A 14570-nucleotide genomic window follows, 5' to 3' on the forward strand; every position below is an offset into this window, starting at 1 on the left:
AGTCTCCCCACCCCTGCCCCCATCGTGGAGCCTTTGAGCTTTTCCTCAGGAAAAGAACTCAAGCTAAATTTATGCCAGGCCCCCCTCAGGCTCACAGAAGGCGAGGTCAGGCTTCCTGCAGCCCCAGGCCCTGACGTAGTTCCCCTTCCTCTCAATGGTGCTTCCATTGTTCTCAGGGGCCTGATTCCCCATCACCCACCACACACACACTTCCTGTTTCCTGGCCCAGAGGAAACAGAGATTTCTGGCGGGCCACAGATGCTTGTTCCCCCCACCCCCAAGCTTTTAAAGGATATTAAAAATAACAAGAGTAGACAGCTTAAAGCTGAACAGCAAGGGTGCTTGAGGCAAGAGGAATCTTAGGGCTGCCACCCAGTCTCTGAATTTGGGGCCGTGGGTCTGTACCATGGTAATGGTACTCCCCAGTGTTCCTGATACTGTCCACATTCTGTCCTGGAATATGGGGAAACTGCCTCACAAGGTGGGCACTAACTCATCCTCTCCCAGATATCCGTGCCTCCACTGACCACTGTGGCCAACTGGCAGTCACCTGGGAGAGAGGTGCCCACTTACTCCATCCTTGCAGAGCCTGGTGAAGCTTCAGCCCTGGCAGTCTAGACCCTATAGAGAGCTTTGTGACCTTGGACAGATGGTCCCTTGGGGCTTTGGTAGAGGTACTGAGACAGCCCCTTCCCTCTAGACATGGCCAGTAGCACAGGGCCACAATGGTTCTCTCTACCAGGGAGAGCAGAAGAGGGCAGCATGGCTCTAAATGGGGCCTGGGATGTTGACCCAACACCTACTTCCACTGACCAGGCCTAGGACCCGAGTTCTTGGGGACTTCCCTTTGCACCCTGGAGATAGAGTACGTTTTCCTTGTTGTTAAGGGCTGGGTTGCCTGTCCATGAAGTTCAGCAAATTGGAATAGGAAGAGCTTAGATCCCTGAAAGAAGCTACCCAGAAACATCCCCCACCCCTTCACAGCCCATCCATGACACCTCTCTCCTCCCTTGGGGCCCTTATGATGCTTCTGCCAGGGGTTCCAGACTCTGGCCTGCTCCTCCTGGGTCCCTAGCATTGAGTTAGGAGCCAGGGAATCTGCTTAGGAAATGAATCTTTCCCTAGGGTGGAATTCTGTTGCTCAAGTCCTGACACTGATAAAGCAATAACATGCAATGCCACGGTATACTCACCAGAACAGCTAAAATGATAGCAGTCTACAGGCTGCCTGCTGAGGGTGCGAAGGGAGCCAAGATCCCAAGTCTACAGTCACTGGCTTCCTGCCTCCCTGCAGTCAGTAAGCCCTCAAAGCTGCCTAGCTACAAAGAATGCATACATGTTCAGGTCTGGGAGAATCCTGGGTTCTGAGAGGTCCCACAGAGTGTAGCAGTGCATAGGGGTAAATGTTGGGCTATGCTCCCATGGACCTGAAGTGGGGAGATGCAGCAGCCACAAAGTGGCAGCAGTACCTGTGGGTCTTATGACATACCATGGGCCTATAGTGATCAGGATAGTGGGCAACCTGGGCTGTGTCAGTGGGGCTGTCTCCAGCCTGAATCGCTCACCAGTCACAGGACTGTGTCTGTAAGCATTCATGCCTGCAGTCTCTATATCACTAATACCCTATAGTGCCAAGTGGCCACCAGCCAGGTGAGGCTTTTATTTTTTTCTGTACCTGTCCTGAGCTGCTTTTGTTCCCCCAAGAGCTCCTGTCCTTGTCCTTCCTCTTGGAGGCTGGGGAAGGGCCCATGTATGTAACCTATGGGACTCTGTCCTGAATGTGGAGAGAAGCTTGAGAGGTAGGCACGCCCGCCCCATGAACCTTTCTGAGACATGCTGGGCAGGGACTGAGGTCCAGGAGGGCCCTGGAGGCCCATGGAACGGAGACAGTGGTGGGAGAAGGGTGGCGATTTCTGGGTCACTTTAGAGGGAAAACCTTTGGGGAGATAATGGGGGCTGAATGAGAAGTGGTGCCAGCCACGGGACACTCTGAGGGCCGACCAGGGAGGTCGTGAAGAGTTCTTACCGTTGGCGTACACACTCAGTGGAATACCCAGCAAAGGTCAACGAGGATTTATGGTGGTCTCCAGGAAGAGAGCTGTGGGGAAGTAGGGCCAAGTGTCCCCAGCAGCCACCACTGCTCATGCCTGGGCTCTGTGTGGGGGTCTTTGTTCACCATCTCTTGGTTCACTTCTGTGAGCTTCTGAGAGAGGCTGTCTCCCTGGAAGCTGGCTGCACTAGACATCCATAACTTGTGAGGCCTACTGGAGGGATAGAACAGGGAGGGGAGAGGAGATGGAAACTCAGCTCATGCTGCAGACCCCATTGCTCTCTCTATAAACCCCCTTTTTGCTGTTTAGCTCAGTGGTGGACTACCTATCAGTCCATGCAGCACCTTGCCCAGTCACTTCCTTTAGAGCCCTCAGTGAGGACTGGTCATTCAGCCAGGCGCATCCTTTGATGGGAAGTTAGGCCCAGCCTTGGCTGACAGAGCCATCCTGTCCCTAGGCCAACCACCAAGCTGGGAGACAAACAGGAAGGCCATCTCTCTGCTGTGCAGTGTGCTGGTCTTTCCTTCCTGAGGTGCAGCTGGCTCATATGCCTGGGCCTGCTGCCCGTCGGCCTTGCACTGTTCGAGATGCCCATGTAGGGCTCTGCCGGGACCTGGGTCTTCCCTCTCCTGGAGCTGCAGAGGCCAGAAGTTCAGTGGTGAGGGGTCCAAGGAGAGTCCGGGGAGACCAGGGAGGCTCTGTCCATCCCCTGTCCCTGTCCCTGTGGGAAGGTAAGGCACTGTGTTCCTTTAGCCATCAACCTCAGAGCATTGACAGGGAGGCTAGAAAGTTGTTGAGATATACGGGGAAACTGAGGCACAGTGTAGGGTAAAGAACTTTCGTTTCATACTGCAGCGGTTCCTGCCTTTAGTGCCACTTTAATCAGTGTAATCAGTGTGAGGCTCTTGGTCCAGAGCTTTAGGCCCAGAAATGGGCCGTGCCCCTCTGGTCTCCAATCTGTAGGAGCTGTGGGAAATGAAGGGTATATGGGGCATCCTAGTGGCAATGGTGATGGCTGCCCGAGTCGGAAGTGGTACTGGCTCCTTCTAAAGTGCAATGACAGTGAGCAAGTTCCACCAGTGAAGAGAGGCCTGAAGCAGTAGGGGTGGAGAAGAGAGTCTCTGAGCACCTCCCTAGACCACAGCTCCTTCTGTAGCTCCAGGGACTACTAATCAGTGCCTCCTCCCTTTGGGACCCCCTCCTTCTTCTGTCCCTGATGTACCCAGTGTCAAGGTGAGACTCCAGCCTGCCCTCTCTATCTGTCTCTGGGACTGAGGTGGCACTCTGAGGCTCTGAACCAGGGATCTCTTTTCTTAGATACATCTCAGTCTGGCCGGGTTGGGGCAGGGAAGGCAGAATAGTCAGGAGATGGTGAATGGATACACTCAGGCCACTGAATAGCAAAACTATCCATGTTGGCTGTGGGCCTCCATAGGCCGACCTGTGGGGCTCTGTTAGGCAGTTTCCCTATGCACTGAGCACCACAGAAGGTTAGACCACAACTTTGCAACCCTCAGCCATTGCTGGCACAGCCGACCTCATGACTAGTTTCCTAGACTGATCTGAATTCCCCGAGGAAAAGAGGGCTCTGTTCCCGAGTTAACCTCTGCTCACCTGGCCAAGTACCTTCCCTCTCTGAGCCTCAGTGTCCCTTTTCTTGGTCTAGCCAGCCCAATGTTTGCCGATCCTTTTGTGGATGAGGGAAATGATGGCTTAGTACAGCAGCTAGGACAGAGAGGGGCAGGCCCAGGTGACATGATACAGGGCTATCTCTAGGGCCTACCTGACTCCCACCAGTGGTGGGATACTCGGGCCCTTGTGGACAAGCCCCTTGGGCGGAAGCAGAGGTCAAGTAGAACAAGCCAATGGAGGGCTGAGGGTGTGGCTAGTTTGTATGATTGAAAGCAGAACAAGCCAATGGAGGGCTGAGGGTGTGGCTAGTTTGTATGACTGAAAGAGGAGGTGCCCCCCCCCCCCCAAATCAGGTATGCATTTAGAATAAGAAAACCTAAGAACTATCTTTAGACTGTCAGACCAACATTTGAATGCCATGAACCCCTTCAACCATCATGGCTCTATTGAACAGGAACTCTCTTGTCCCCCAGGACATACGGGGAAACTGAGCTCTGGAAGAGAAGTACAGTGTCTTAATTGGCTGGAGCACTCTTCCCAGTACAGCACACAGACTGAGCACTAGAGCAATCTCCATCCCAGGCCATGTTGGAGGGAGGGTGCCGAAGAGGTGAAGTTCACCAGGAAGCTCCCAGGCTGCCCCACCTCCGTCCTAGCCCAAGTTGTCCAGCTGAGTGAGGTGGGAGAGAGGCAGGGCACAGAAAGGAGGTGCCCAAGGCATCAACAGGCAGGCTGAGTCAATGTAAGGCTGACACTGCAAGCTCAGCCTCGGTGGAAAGCTTTGCTCTAGGTGCCTTCGCTTACAGAGGTCTGGGCATGTTCTTGGCAGCGGCCCAATTCTTGGCACTTTATCCCTCCCATCCCTTTCCATGGGGTCTGAGTGCCTGGCCTGAATCCTCCACTGTTGGGATCTTGGACCCTACGGTGTTACAGCGCCTCCCCACAGCCTGCTAGGGGGTAAGGGAGGGGAGGAGAGGTTAGGAGTACTCTTTGCTTCCAGGTCTTGGGATAGTCATCCCAGAGCATCCCAGTCAACTGAGCCTGCAGGCTTTCAGACCCATCTGCACACCTCGAGAGTCAGGGGCTCACTGGCAGCCTGGGCTGATGCCCTGGAAGAAACAGCCTGGGTTCTAGGAGAGTCTGAGCTGAGTTTGAGCTGGTGTTTTCCCCAGTCGTGGGCCTTTGTACCCACAGAATAAGCTATTCTCAGACCATCGGGCCTGTCTTGCCCACCCCAAGTTCCCTTCCAACCGCATGCCACCCTGGTTGCACGCAGCTCCAGTGGGGCAGGCTTTGCTTTCAGGTACCTGTGTTACACACATTTAGGGAAGGCCCAAGCTCCTGTGTCCCAAAGAAGCAGAAGGCTACTTCTGTCACCCACATGGATGTCTTGTGGCCCCCGCTGTCTCTGTGGAATGGGAAGGCCCTGGTCACGTTCTTTGTTTCATACTGTTACCACTTAGGTTGCTCCTGAACATAGGTGGGGTCTCTGACTGCTTCAGGGCTAGACCCTGGAGTCCCAGGGAATCAACAACCCCCTCCTCCACAGTTTGGTCAGCCCCCCTCCCTTAATGACCTCCTCAGCCCCTTGGCCTCCTGTTTGTTCGCTGACGGATCCCCGTTATCAGCAGAGAACACACACAGGAAGTCCGGCGGGAAGGGCCCATCCCAGTCCTGATTTACCCGGGATGGAGCATAAAAAGCCACCCTTCTTCACCCGGGAGGAGCCTCTGTGCACTGGCAGGCTGCTGTGCAGTCCACGAGGAAGGCTTCGGTCGACAGGACAGGCGTGCAGACTTCAGGAGGGACCCTGGGCAGCAGACATTCCCTGGAAGGGCAGGTTGCATTGCATGGTTGGCTCATGGAGGCAGCAGAGGTGGCCTCAGCCAGGCCTGGGCAGCATCAGGTATGCAGGATGGTACTGCATGTAGAAAGTGGGTGGTGGGGCCTTGAGAACTCAAACAGACAGCTGCAGCATCCATGAGCTGCTCTGCTGGAGGTGTGCTGTCCTCGCTGTCAGCCATCCCTATCTAGCAGAGGAGAGCTTAGGGCCTGGGGCCCAGCCCTTGGTCTGGGTGGCTGAGCCTGGGCTCCACACCTCACCCCTGGATGCCCAGCAGCACATAACCAACCCCTGAAAGAGAAGCTGAGAGAGGCTTGACACCCAACCCACCTCCTGGCCCCATTCTTTTCCTCTTTGGAGGATCTCCTGCATAGACATCAGAGCTCAGCCCAGCAGGACCCTCTGGTCAGGGCTATGGCCTCCATTCTGCTAAGACAGAGCTGGGGTCTCCTCATTAGTAGTGAGTGAATATTTCTGAGGAATGGAGGTGCCGGCCAGGAACCAGTCCCTAGAGTGGGACCCCTGAAGTCACATTTGTAACCTGGATGAGCCATGCACATCGAGGGGCATAGAACATGGAGCTAGGGTGAGCCTGTCTCTTGTGGGCTTTATGCTTAGGGACAACTTCATGGGGTGCAGTGGGGTCTATCTCGTCTTTGTGACACTTCTCCCTATTCTCCCTGTTCTCTGGCCTCAAACCACAGGGGAGCTTCTTGAGCCCCCCACCCCCACCCCCATGTCAGTAGCATCTCTGGGAAGTATACCTTCTCTAGACTGCCTAAGCAACGGCAGAGGGGGACCAGTAAAAAGCTACCTGAGTTGCCATCTGCCCAACAGACGGGAATGGCTGGCCAAAGGTTCAAGTGACCACAGCTCCAGGAACCAAAATGGGATAAGGGCAATCGGCTGTGCAGGGTGTTCTCAGACACAGCTCTTTTTTTTTTTTTTTTTTTTTTTTTTTTGAGACAGGGTTTCTCTGTATAGCCCTGGTTGTCCTGGAACTCACTCTGTAGACTAGGCTGGCCTCGAACTCAGAAATTCGCCTGCCTCTGCCTCCCAAGTGCTGGGATTAAAGGTGTGCACCACCATGCCCGGCTGGACACAGCTCTTAAGTGATAGATGCCCTGCCAGGAGCCCCTGGAGCCCCAGTTACAACAATGGCCACAGGTCCAATTGCCAGGAGGCTCTCTAGGGCAGGGTGGTAGCCATTGCTCAGGAACCCTTCCCTTCAGTGTCTATGCATAAACAAGGTGGACCAGAGCCCAGAGCTGTGAGGTCTCTCCTGTTAGTGTACAGGCTCTTTACACAGTGCTCAGCTTCATGAGGGGAGGGGGCATTGGTTCTATTCAGCAGGGTTCCTACCTATCTTTACGGAACTCAGAGATGCAGGCAGCGGTCACATTTGACAGATGGTGGGAAGGTGGGGGAATCAAGAGTATAACTAGTTAGGGTACCCTGTAGTTTCTGTTGTCAGGGGCTGTTTCTGCAAGCAGATCCTGAAGGCCAAATCAAACTGGGACGTGATGGGGTATGGGGGGGGGGTCTGGACATGAGAGAGGAAAGCAAGGCCCCAGTTCATGTTCCACATCTGACCCGCAGCCCCCGGCAGCAGCAAGACGCTGGCTGTTCCACCTGCCCACAAGAACAGCCACCACCAGTACCCAGGGGATGACTAGCGGCCGGACCACAGGTGAGTCCCCAGTAAACCTTCTGGGCAGCAGCCAGGAGTCCTGCCTTGCAGGGAGCATGCACAGGAACGTGTAAACCAAGGCACGGCTAGGGTTGGAGAAATTAACAAGGCTTAGGCACCCAAAGAGCTGGGACAATTACAGAAGCAGCAGAAGTGGAGACTGGGAGAGAGAAAAGATGACCAATCCAGAAGTGGAGGGTTGTCAGCTCATATGACGCCAGGGAAAGTGGCCAAGGGTGTCAGCAGAGAGCCCATGTCTGCCAAGGAGGCTTGCGCTCACACCTAGATCTCATCTGTACTCAGCCCAGTGATCTCAGTCTAGTATTGTGGCTGGGTGTGTCATGATGCCCACCTTTTGCATGGCTCGAGGACCAGTCTGACTGGGGGGGTGGGGGTGGGGTGTTTCGAGACAGGGTTTCTCTGTATAGCCCTGGCTGTCCTGGAACTCATTTTGTAGACCAGGCTGGCCTCAAACTCAAAAATCCACCTGCCTCTGCCTCCCGAGTGCTAGGATTAAAGGCGTGCGCCACCATGCCCGGCTTCGTCAGGCATCTTGTTGTAGTCTTCTAATACCATTCAGGAGCAAGTCATCAGTCAGGAGGCTCGAGAGTTAGCTAAATCCTTGTGGGAGCCATTCATGGCTTCCTGACTCCTAGAACTTGTTTAATCCTACAACCCCCCATCAGTCACGTGATCCCTCTGCAGGCCTGGGATCAGTCAGGATGTACAAAGGAGGCTCGCAAGGCGGCACTTAGAGGCTGGGTTGCATCTAGATCACCTAGGTCTGACTTACTCGCTATAATACTAGGGAAACTGCCGCTGCACAGACTCAGTTTTGCCATCCGCGAAATGGGGACGAGCACATCGGGGAGCCCGTGGGGCTGGGGTAGGGCTCCGACGCAGCTATCAGGTGGGGCGGGGCCGAGGGCGGGGCGGGGCGGGGCTCGGGTCCCCCACAGCGCGGCGGCAGCGGCGGTGGCGGCGCGTGCGCGCCCCGGACCGCGCGGTGAGTGCGGAGATAGCCCGGGCACCAGGGGCGAGGGTATGGAGGCAGCCCGGGCGGGGCAGGGGTGACCCGGACTGTCGGGTGCCGAGATCGGGGGCGGCCACTCAGGCAACTCCGGGCGATCGCAGGGACCGGAGAGGTGAGCGCGCGAGAGCCATGGCTGAGCCGCGCTTGGACCCCACGCCCCAGCCTAGGTCCTGCAGCCGCCGGGAAAATGAGCCCAGCGGTCCTGAGAAATGGCGACCCCTGCCGGCGGCCGGAGCGCCTCTCCCCTTACCCATCTTGGCTATACGACCCCCACCTGGTCACAGCACCCCATAGCGTAGCTCAGTCCGGTCGGTCGTCCTGGGTCAGGGGTGGGGGTTGCCACACTCTCCCCTACCGCCATGGAGCCTGGGAGGGAGCAGGGTCCGGGCCATGGAGAGGACGCCCCCACCGAATCTGATCACCGAACCTGTCTGGTCTCCACACCAATCTGTGGGCGCTGATGTCTAGACACTACTGTAGCAAAGGGACCCAGGGCCCTCTCACTATGGTGTCCAGATCCCCCCTCTGCCGCCACAGCACCGCACACTCCCTCCCGGTAGGGGGCTGTTGAGTCGTAGGTGGGAAGGGAGGATGGCTGGCTGCTAGGGCCCATGGTGATACTTAATGGTTCAAGATTACTTGTAAACCTGCAGGCCACATCACAGCCTAATGCGTGGCTCACCCAGTAGCTGAGCACCAAAGGAAATGAACTTCCAGCCCAGGGCTGCTTTGGCCTCTTCTGCCCTTGGGCAAAACATGACTTTTCAAAAATTGTTTCTCTTGCTTTAAAACACAGTCCCCTTTCTAGACAGCTTATCTCTGGGAAGATTTGTGGGGGCAACGATATCTGGAGGGAAACCCTCCAGGCGCCAGGCACACAAGGATGGTAGACTTCTGACGCCCTCCCGCCCATGCCACATGCTGACTTATCTTTCTGGGTACTATTCCTCAGGATCACTTGGTTTTTGCTTGGCAGGGTAATTCTTACCCGCTGAAGGTGCCCTCCCCCCTCGGGGTTAACTCAGCTCAGACAGATTGCCACATATACCCCTGCCCAGGTATTTCCCTATGGTCTTCTTGCCCCCACATTAAGTCTCAATTACTCATCTCAAAGCCCCCTGCCTTCCTGCTTTGCTTCAACAAATATGAGGTTCAGCAAAGAGGCTCCTGGCCTAGGACTGCAGCGCAGGGCTGAATAGACAGAGTGAGAAGTGGGAAGGATCTTGCTTGAAGAGGGGCTTGGCCAGCAGCTAGAGCTCAGAAACTATTTAATATCACCACTGTTTACTCTACCAGAACTACTGATGGCTACCAGCCTTGATACCCTAGTGATGTCTTTAAGAAAACTGAGTCTCAAAGTAAGGGATTAGCTTGGGCTCATTTACACATGTTCCCTGGCCCCTTCCTTTCTGATAGGGGGTTCTGTAGGGTTGTATGGGGCGTGGGGTGGGTAGGTGGAGCTGCCTCTTTAAGAAGCCCTGAGAAGAGCCCTGAGTGGAGCCCCGTCAGCCACCTGCCCCCGACTCTGTGTAGGACAGTGAGACAGCTGTCCGTCCCCTTGCACATGTCTGACCCAGCACTTCAGCACTATCACAGACTTTAGATCTGGGGACATTCCTCAACAGCCTTCCTGCCTCTTAACACAGCCAGAAGAGGGCTGGAGATGGGCTCCAAAGGCGGTGGGGGGGGGGGGGAGGTTCCCCAGGGGTAAGCACATGAGGGCCACTGCCCTTGCAGGTGGGAGGTGTTTGTACACATGCTCTGGTCCACGAGTGGTGCCCTGTGAGCTGTAGATCCCCTTGCTGCTCAGATTATTCACACCCCACAAGGGCCTTGCCTGTGTTCACCTAGAGGTAGCTGACATTTGTGTACTGTGAAATCCATAGTGCCCTGGGGCTTGCCAAGCCTTTGCCAAACGGGCACATAGGATGGCGAGTTTCCTGCTGCACTGGATTCTGCTCCATCCACAGCATTCCTTTTCCGACAGTGAGAGATACCAGAAAGCCCTCACTCCTGCTCAGGGGGAGGACTGGCTTGGTTGCTCACTCTGCCCAGGCCCCGCCCAGAGCCTCAGGGGTTGCCTCTGACCCTAGCAGGACTCAGGTTTCTCCTTCCCCAGGAGTCCTGGTCAGCAGGCCTAGCTCTCTGTGGTTGATAAGGGACCAGCTGAGCTGGTAGAGATGGGCCAGAGGCAGGAGAGAGCTGTCACTGCCTTTGAATGCTATCCCTGGGATAGGGGTGGCTTCAGAACCCAGGAAGTGGCCAAGGGCACAGACTCTGCTGGAGGCCTGAGCCGGGGGTTCCATAGGAGACTGACAGGAGACATTTTGCCTTAGGCCACAAAAAGAAGAAGGCTACCCCACTTACAGATGCAGACCATGTGGGGCTCCGGAGAACTGCTTGTAGCATGGTTTCTAGTGTTGGCAGCAGATGGTACTACTGAGCATGTCTACAGACCCAGGTGAGGAAGGGCTTGGGCCTTGGGGTACTGGGGTCATGACCAGAGGCTCTTAGCTGTGCCCACAGCAGACCCCAATACCTGAGGAGAATTCCCATGTCTGTATGTACCTGGACTGGAAGAGACCTGGCTCTAGACCACTAGCTGACCCCATTCCCTGTAGCCGTAGAGTGTGTACTGTGGGGATTTCCGGAGGTTCCATCTCGGAGACCTTTGTGCAGCGTGTATACCAGCCTTACCTCACCACTTGCGACGGACACAGAGCCTGCAGCACCTACCGGTGAGTGCTCACTCCGCATCCCACCATTCCCAACCAGTAACAAGTCCTGGGACCCAAGAGCCTGTTCACCCTGACTAGGGAGCTGAGGCCAAAGCACTGAGGCATCCTTGACATCAGGGATCAAGGTGGCCTCTCAGGTTTGGAGGCTGGTACCCAAGAATGCTGTGAAATCACACCCAGGATTGCCCTGACATAATATCGCCTCAAAGGGCGTATTCCAGATGGATAGGGGCTTCTCAGCACGTCTGCACCCCTCCTCGGTGTTTACTCCTTCCCATCTGTGATGGCTACAAAGTCCTTCATAGGGACAGTGCTTACCTCCCCCAAATCCTTGTCAACCCCTCTCTCCATAATGGCCCTAGGCAGATGCCCATGTGGATCTTCTGATGTCTCCTCAGGCTAACAGGATAGTCTGAGCAGCACATGGCCTCAGGACACAGCCAGAAGGGCAGGCTCTGATGTGGGGAGTTCAGACTCCTCCCTGCCTATAGAGTACCCCAAAAAGGCCTAGGTGCATGAATTCTCTCCCAGGCTCAAAATGCCAGATTTCAGAGGCTCCTGAGCCTCCAAAGTTCAGGAAATGCTAGAGTCAAGAGAGCAGCTTAAGCACCAGGGGCCCAGAGTCCAGGCAAGGAAAGCAAGCCAGGCTCCGGCCAGCTCTGAAGTGGCCACTGCAGGAAGGGGCCGGCTCTGCTGTACTCTCTGGGTCTGTGTGTCATAGGCCAAGTCATAGGAAACTTGGTGGATCAAGTGGCACACACAGGCTTGTATGCTGACCCACACGAGCTGGGACTTGGGAAGGGAACCTCTGAGCCCAGGGAGTGATGCTGGTCAGGTAGCCACAAACAAGTGATATGGGCATCCTTTCTGAGGAAGGTTTGACTAGGGTCACTCCATGTTGGGACCCCTCTGAACTACCCTTACTCACCACAGAACCATCTACCGGACTGCCTATCGCCGTAGCCCTGGGGTGACTCCCGCAAGGCCTCGCTATGCTTGCTGCCCTGGTTGGAAGAGGACCAGTGGGCTCCCTGGGGCTTGTGGAGCAGGTGAGGGCAGTGTGCACTGTGCCTGATGTGAGGGACTCCACTGCCCATCATTGCCCCTACTGCCTTTTATTCCTCAAGCAGGGCAACCCTGCCCTGGCTGCTGCGGCGCTCTGGGGAGTCTCTTGAGTCTGGATGCTCAGACAGGTCTCTTCTACCCACAGCAATATGCCAGCCTCCATGTGGGAATGGAGGGAGTTGCATCCGCCCAGGACACTGCCGCTGCCCTGTGGGATGGCAGGGAGATACTTGCCAGACAGGTAAGCACCCTTCTTGAGGGGTCTTCTTGGTGCCTAGGTTACTGCTGGCTGAAGTGGGTTTTCACCGATAGATGGATCTTAATAGGGCTCTGGGCCCAGGACCTCGCCTCCTGTAGACACTAGATTGACACCTTCATTTCTTACAGATGTTGATGAATGCAGTACAGGAGAGGCCAGTTGTCCCCAGCGCTGTGTCAATACTGTGGGAAGTTACTGGTGCCAGGGATGGGAGGGACAAAGCCCATCTGCAGATGGGACGCGCTGCCTGTCTAAGGAGGGGCCCTCCCCGGTGGCCCCAAACCCCACAGCAGGTAAACTTGCCTTTCCCACCTGCTATGACTGACCTGGGTAGTCCTTGGGTTGTGAGCACTGTTGTGTGGCTGAGCTGAACATGGAAGACACAGGGGCAGCTAGCCCTGGGTGGAGGCCAGCACTATGCTGTGAGGGCTGGCTCCTTGCCTGGTGGAAGGGGCCACTTTACCCTGAAGAGGTTTCTGGAAGGCATTGTGGGGCGTAAGGCATACCTGGGAGCCCCATCTCAGCCAGTTGAGTGAAAGAGCCCCACACTGGCTCTGGCAGCCTGGAGACGCCGCATCTTTGCCGGTGACAGCACATTATTACTTTTGGTACGCGCTGTGACACTTCAAACTCGTACCGTGAGTAATAATGCGCGGTCAGCAGCCCAGCGCCAGGAATGCATCGGACCTGGGTAAGGACCACGGCTGGCACTCGGGGTGACCCGAGGCTGCTCTTAGTTAGCTGTGTGCTTTGGCAGTGCCTGAGACTGACAGCCAGAGACTTTGCATCTCCAGGCTCTGCCCCCACAGCTGTGGCAGTGGCCACAGGCCTTCCTCAGGCCTGTGTGGGACAGGAAGCTCCCCTCCCTGACTAGCGCCTGGATCTGCCCCCAGGAGTGGACAGCATGGCGAGAGAGGAGGTGTACAGGCTGCAGGCTCGGGTTGATGTGCTAGAACAGGTGAGGCTTGGTTGGGAGTGGATCTTGCTGGTGTCCCCAGACCAGTCTCTAGGGCCGTGGTTCCAAATCATGGGACGGTTGAGTTTTATGGGGAAGGGTTGTAAGGATGCTGGCTTTCTTACTATGACAGGTAGCAATGTATGGGATTCCTCAGGCTGGGAAGAACTTAGCCTGTTATACAAGGATTCTGGCAAGTCTCAAGCCTCTTCTAGCTTCTGTCTCTGGGTCCCAGGACCTTATAGCTAGATTGTGGGTCTGTTACACCCCTGTGTCTGCTAGACCTTGGGGTCCCTCTCCTGCAAGCAGGGCCCTGCTGCTATAGTTCAGCAGAAGCCTTATCATGCACTTACATTCCCATGGAATAGAAGTCCAACCTTCCTTCCAAACAGAAACTGCAGTTGGTGCTGGCCCCACTGCACAGCCTGGCCTCTCGGTCCACAGAGCATGGGCTACAAGATCCTGGCAGCCTGCTGGCCCATTCCTTCCAGCAGCTGGACCGAATTGATTCACTGAGTGAGCAGGTGTCCTTCTTGGAGGAACATCTGGGGTCCTGTGAGTCCCACAAGACACCACTCCACCCACAGAGAGCCTAGGGGACCCATGGGGTGGACACCAGGGCTGGGTGGATGGAACTTCTTCTGGGATGGGCAGATTTGCAAGTTTACACCTTTTTTCCTCTCCTGCCCTAGGCTCCTGCAAAAAAGATCTGTGATAACCTCTCACCACCCAGGCTGGATAGAGCAGTCATCCCTAGATCCCTTGTAGCCAGAGTTCAGGCGCTGTCTGGTGGTGCCTATGAGCAGAAGGCCCTGCCTCATTGTCCCTCTTTCTTAGGAGGTTCCTAGGACTTGGGCATGGGGAGTGGGGTCTTGTGTGACTCTTCAGTGGGGCTCCCTGTCTAAGTGGTAAGGTGGGGATTGTCTCCATCTTTGTCATAATAAAGCTGAGACTTGAGCTGTTGTCAATGGGGGAATGGGGACTGCGCGGACACTGTAGGACACTCCTGCCTTGTAGGCTTCTGGTAAAGCGAAGGGCCTTTCTGCAAAAGGGAGCTGCAGCAAGCAGTCCTGAGGCCCCAGTTTCCCATTGGTGATTTGCTGGTTCCCTACATAGCCAGAGGCTAAAGCGGTTCTTCAGCCTGTGCGCCCTTCAGTTCCGTGGACCCCATGGTTACTGAGAAAAGCATTGCTGGCTGATCTCAGCTTACCTGCAGGCAATCTAGGGGGAGGAGGGGACTTACACACTGAAGCCCCAGAAATAGGCAGTCATATGCCATCATTACCACCCTTCATCCCTGGATG

General features: G+C 55.6%; 1 protein-coding gene and 2 non-coding genes across 6 annotated transcripts; 2 read left to right on the top strand and 1 right to left on the bottom strand.

The window, feature by feature from the left end:
- The first annotated feature begins 2623 nt into the window (after nt 1-2623).
- Nucleotides 2624-14223, top strand: Egfl7 (EGF-like domain 7). 4 transcript variants are annotated; one of them, NM_178444.5, is made up of 10 exons: nt 2624-2782; nt 7126-7216; nt 10586-10710; nt 10871-10987; nt 11921-12036; nt 12198-12293; nt 12440-12604; nt 13205-13269; nt 13659-13821; nt 13959-14223. In NM_178444.5, exons 3-10 carry the CDS (start codon nt 10628-10630, stop codon nt 13979-13981), a joined length of 828 nt encoding a protein of 275 aa, NP_848538.4. In that variant the 5' UTR covers nt 2624-2782; nt 7126-7216; nt 10586-10627; the 3' UTR covers nt 13982-14223. The 4 variants fall into 4 exon arrangements, with proteins under 4 accessions (NP_848538.4, NP_942017.3, NP_942018.3 ...); NM_198724.3 differs by lacking the exon at nt 2624-2782 and adding an exon at nt 5406-5589; NM_198725.3 differs by lacking the exon at nt 2624-2782 and adding an exon at nt 5406-5589 and having other exon boundaries at nt 13659-13782.
- Mir126a (microRNA 126a) lies at nt 12898-12970 on the top strand. Its single transcript, NR_029541.1, has one exon. It is a non-coding gene; the product is annotated as a microRNA 126a (primary transcript).
- Nucleotides 12904-12961, bottom strand: Mir126b (microRNA 126b). The gene has a single exon (NR_106155.1). It is a non-coding gene; the product is annotated as a microRNA 126b (primary transcript).
- Nucleotides 14224-14570: the final 347 nt, after the last annotated feature.

Source organism: Mus musculus, chromosome 2 (assembly GCF_000001635.26).
Source record: "Mus musculus strain C57BL/6J chromosome 2, GRCm38.p6 C57BL/6J".
In the NCBI taxonomy this organism is placed as follows: Eukaryota; Metazoa; Chordata; class Mammalia; order Rodentia; family Muridae; genus Mus; species Mus musculus.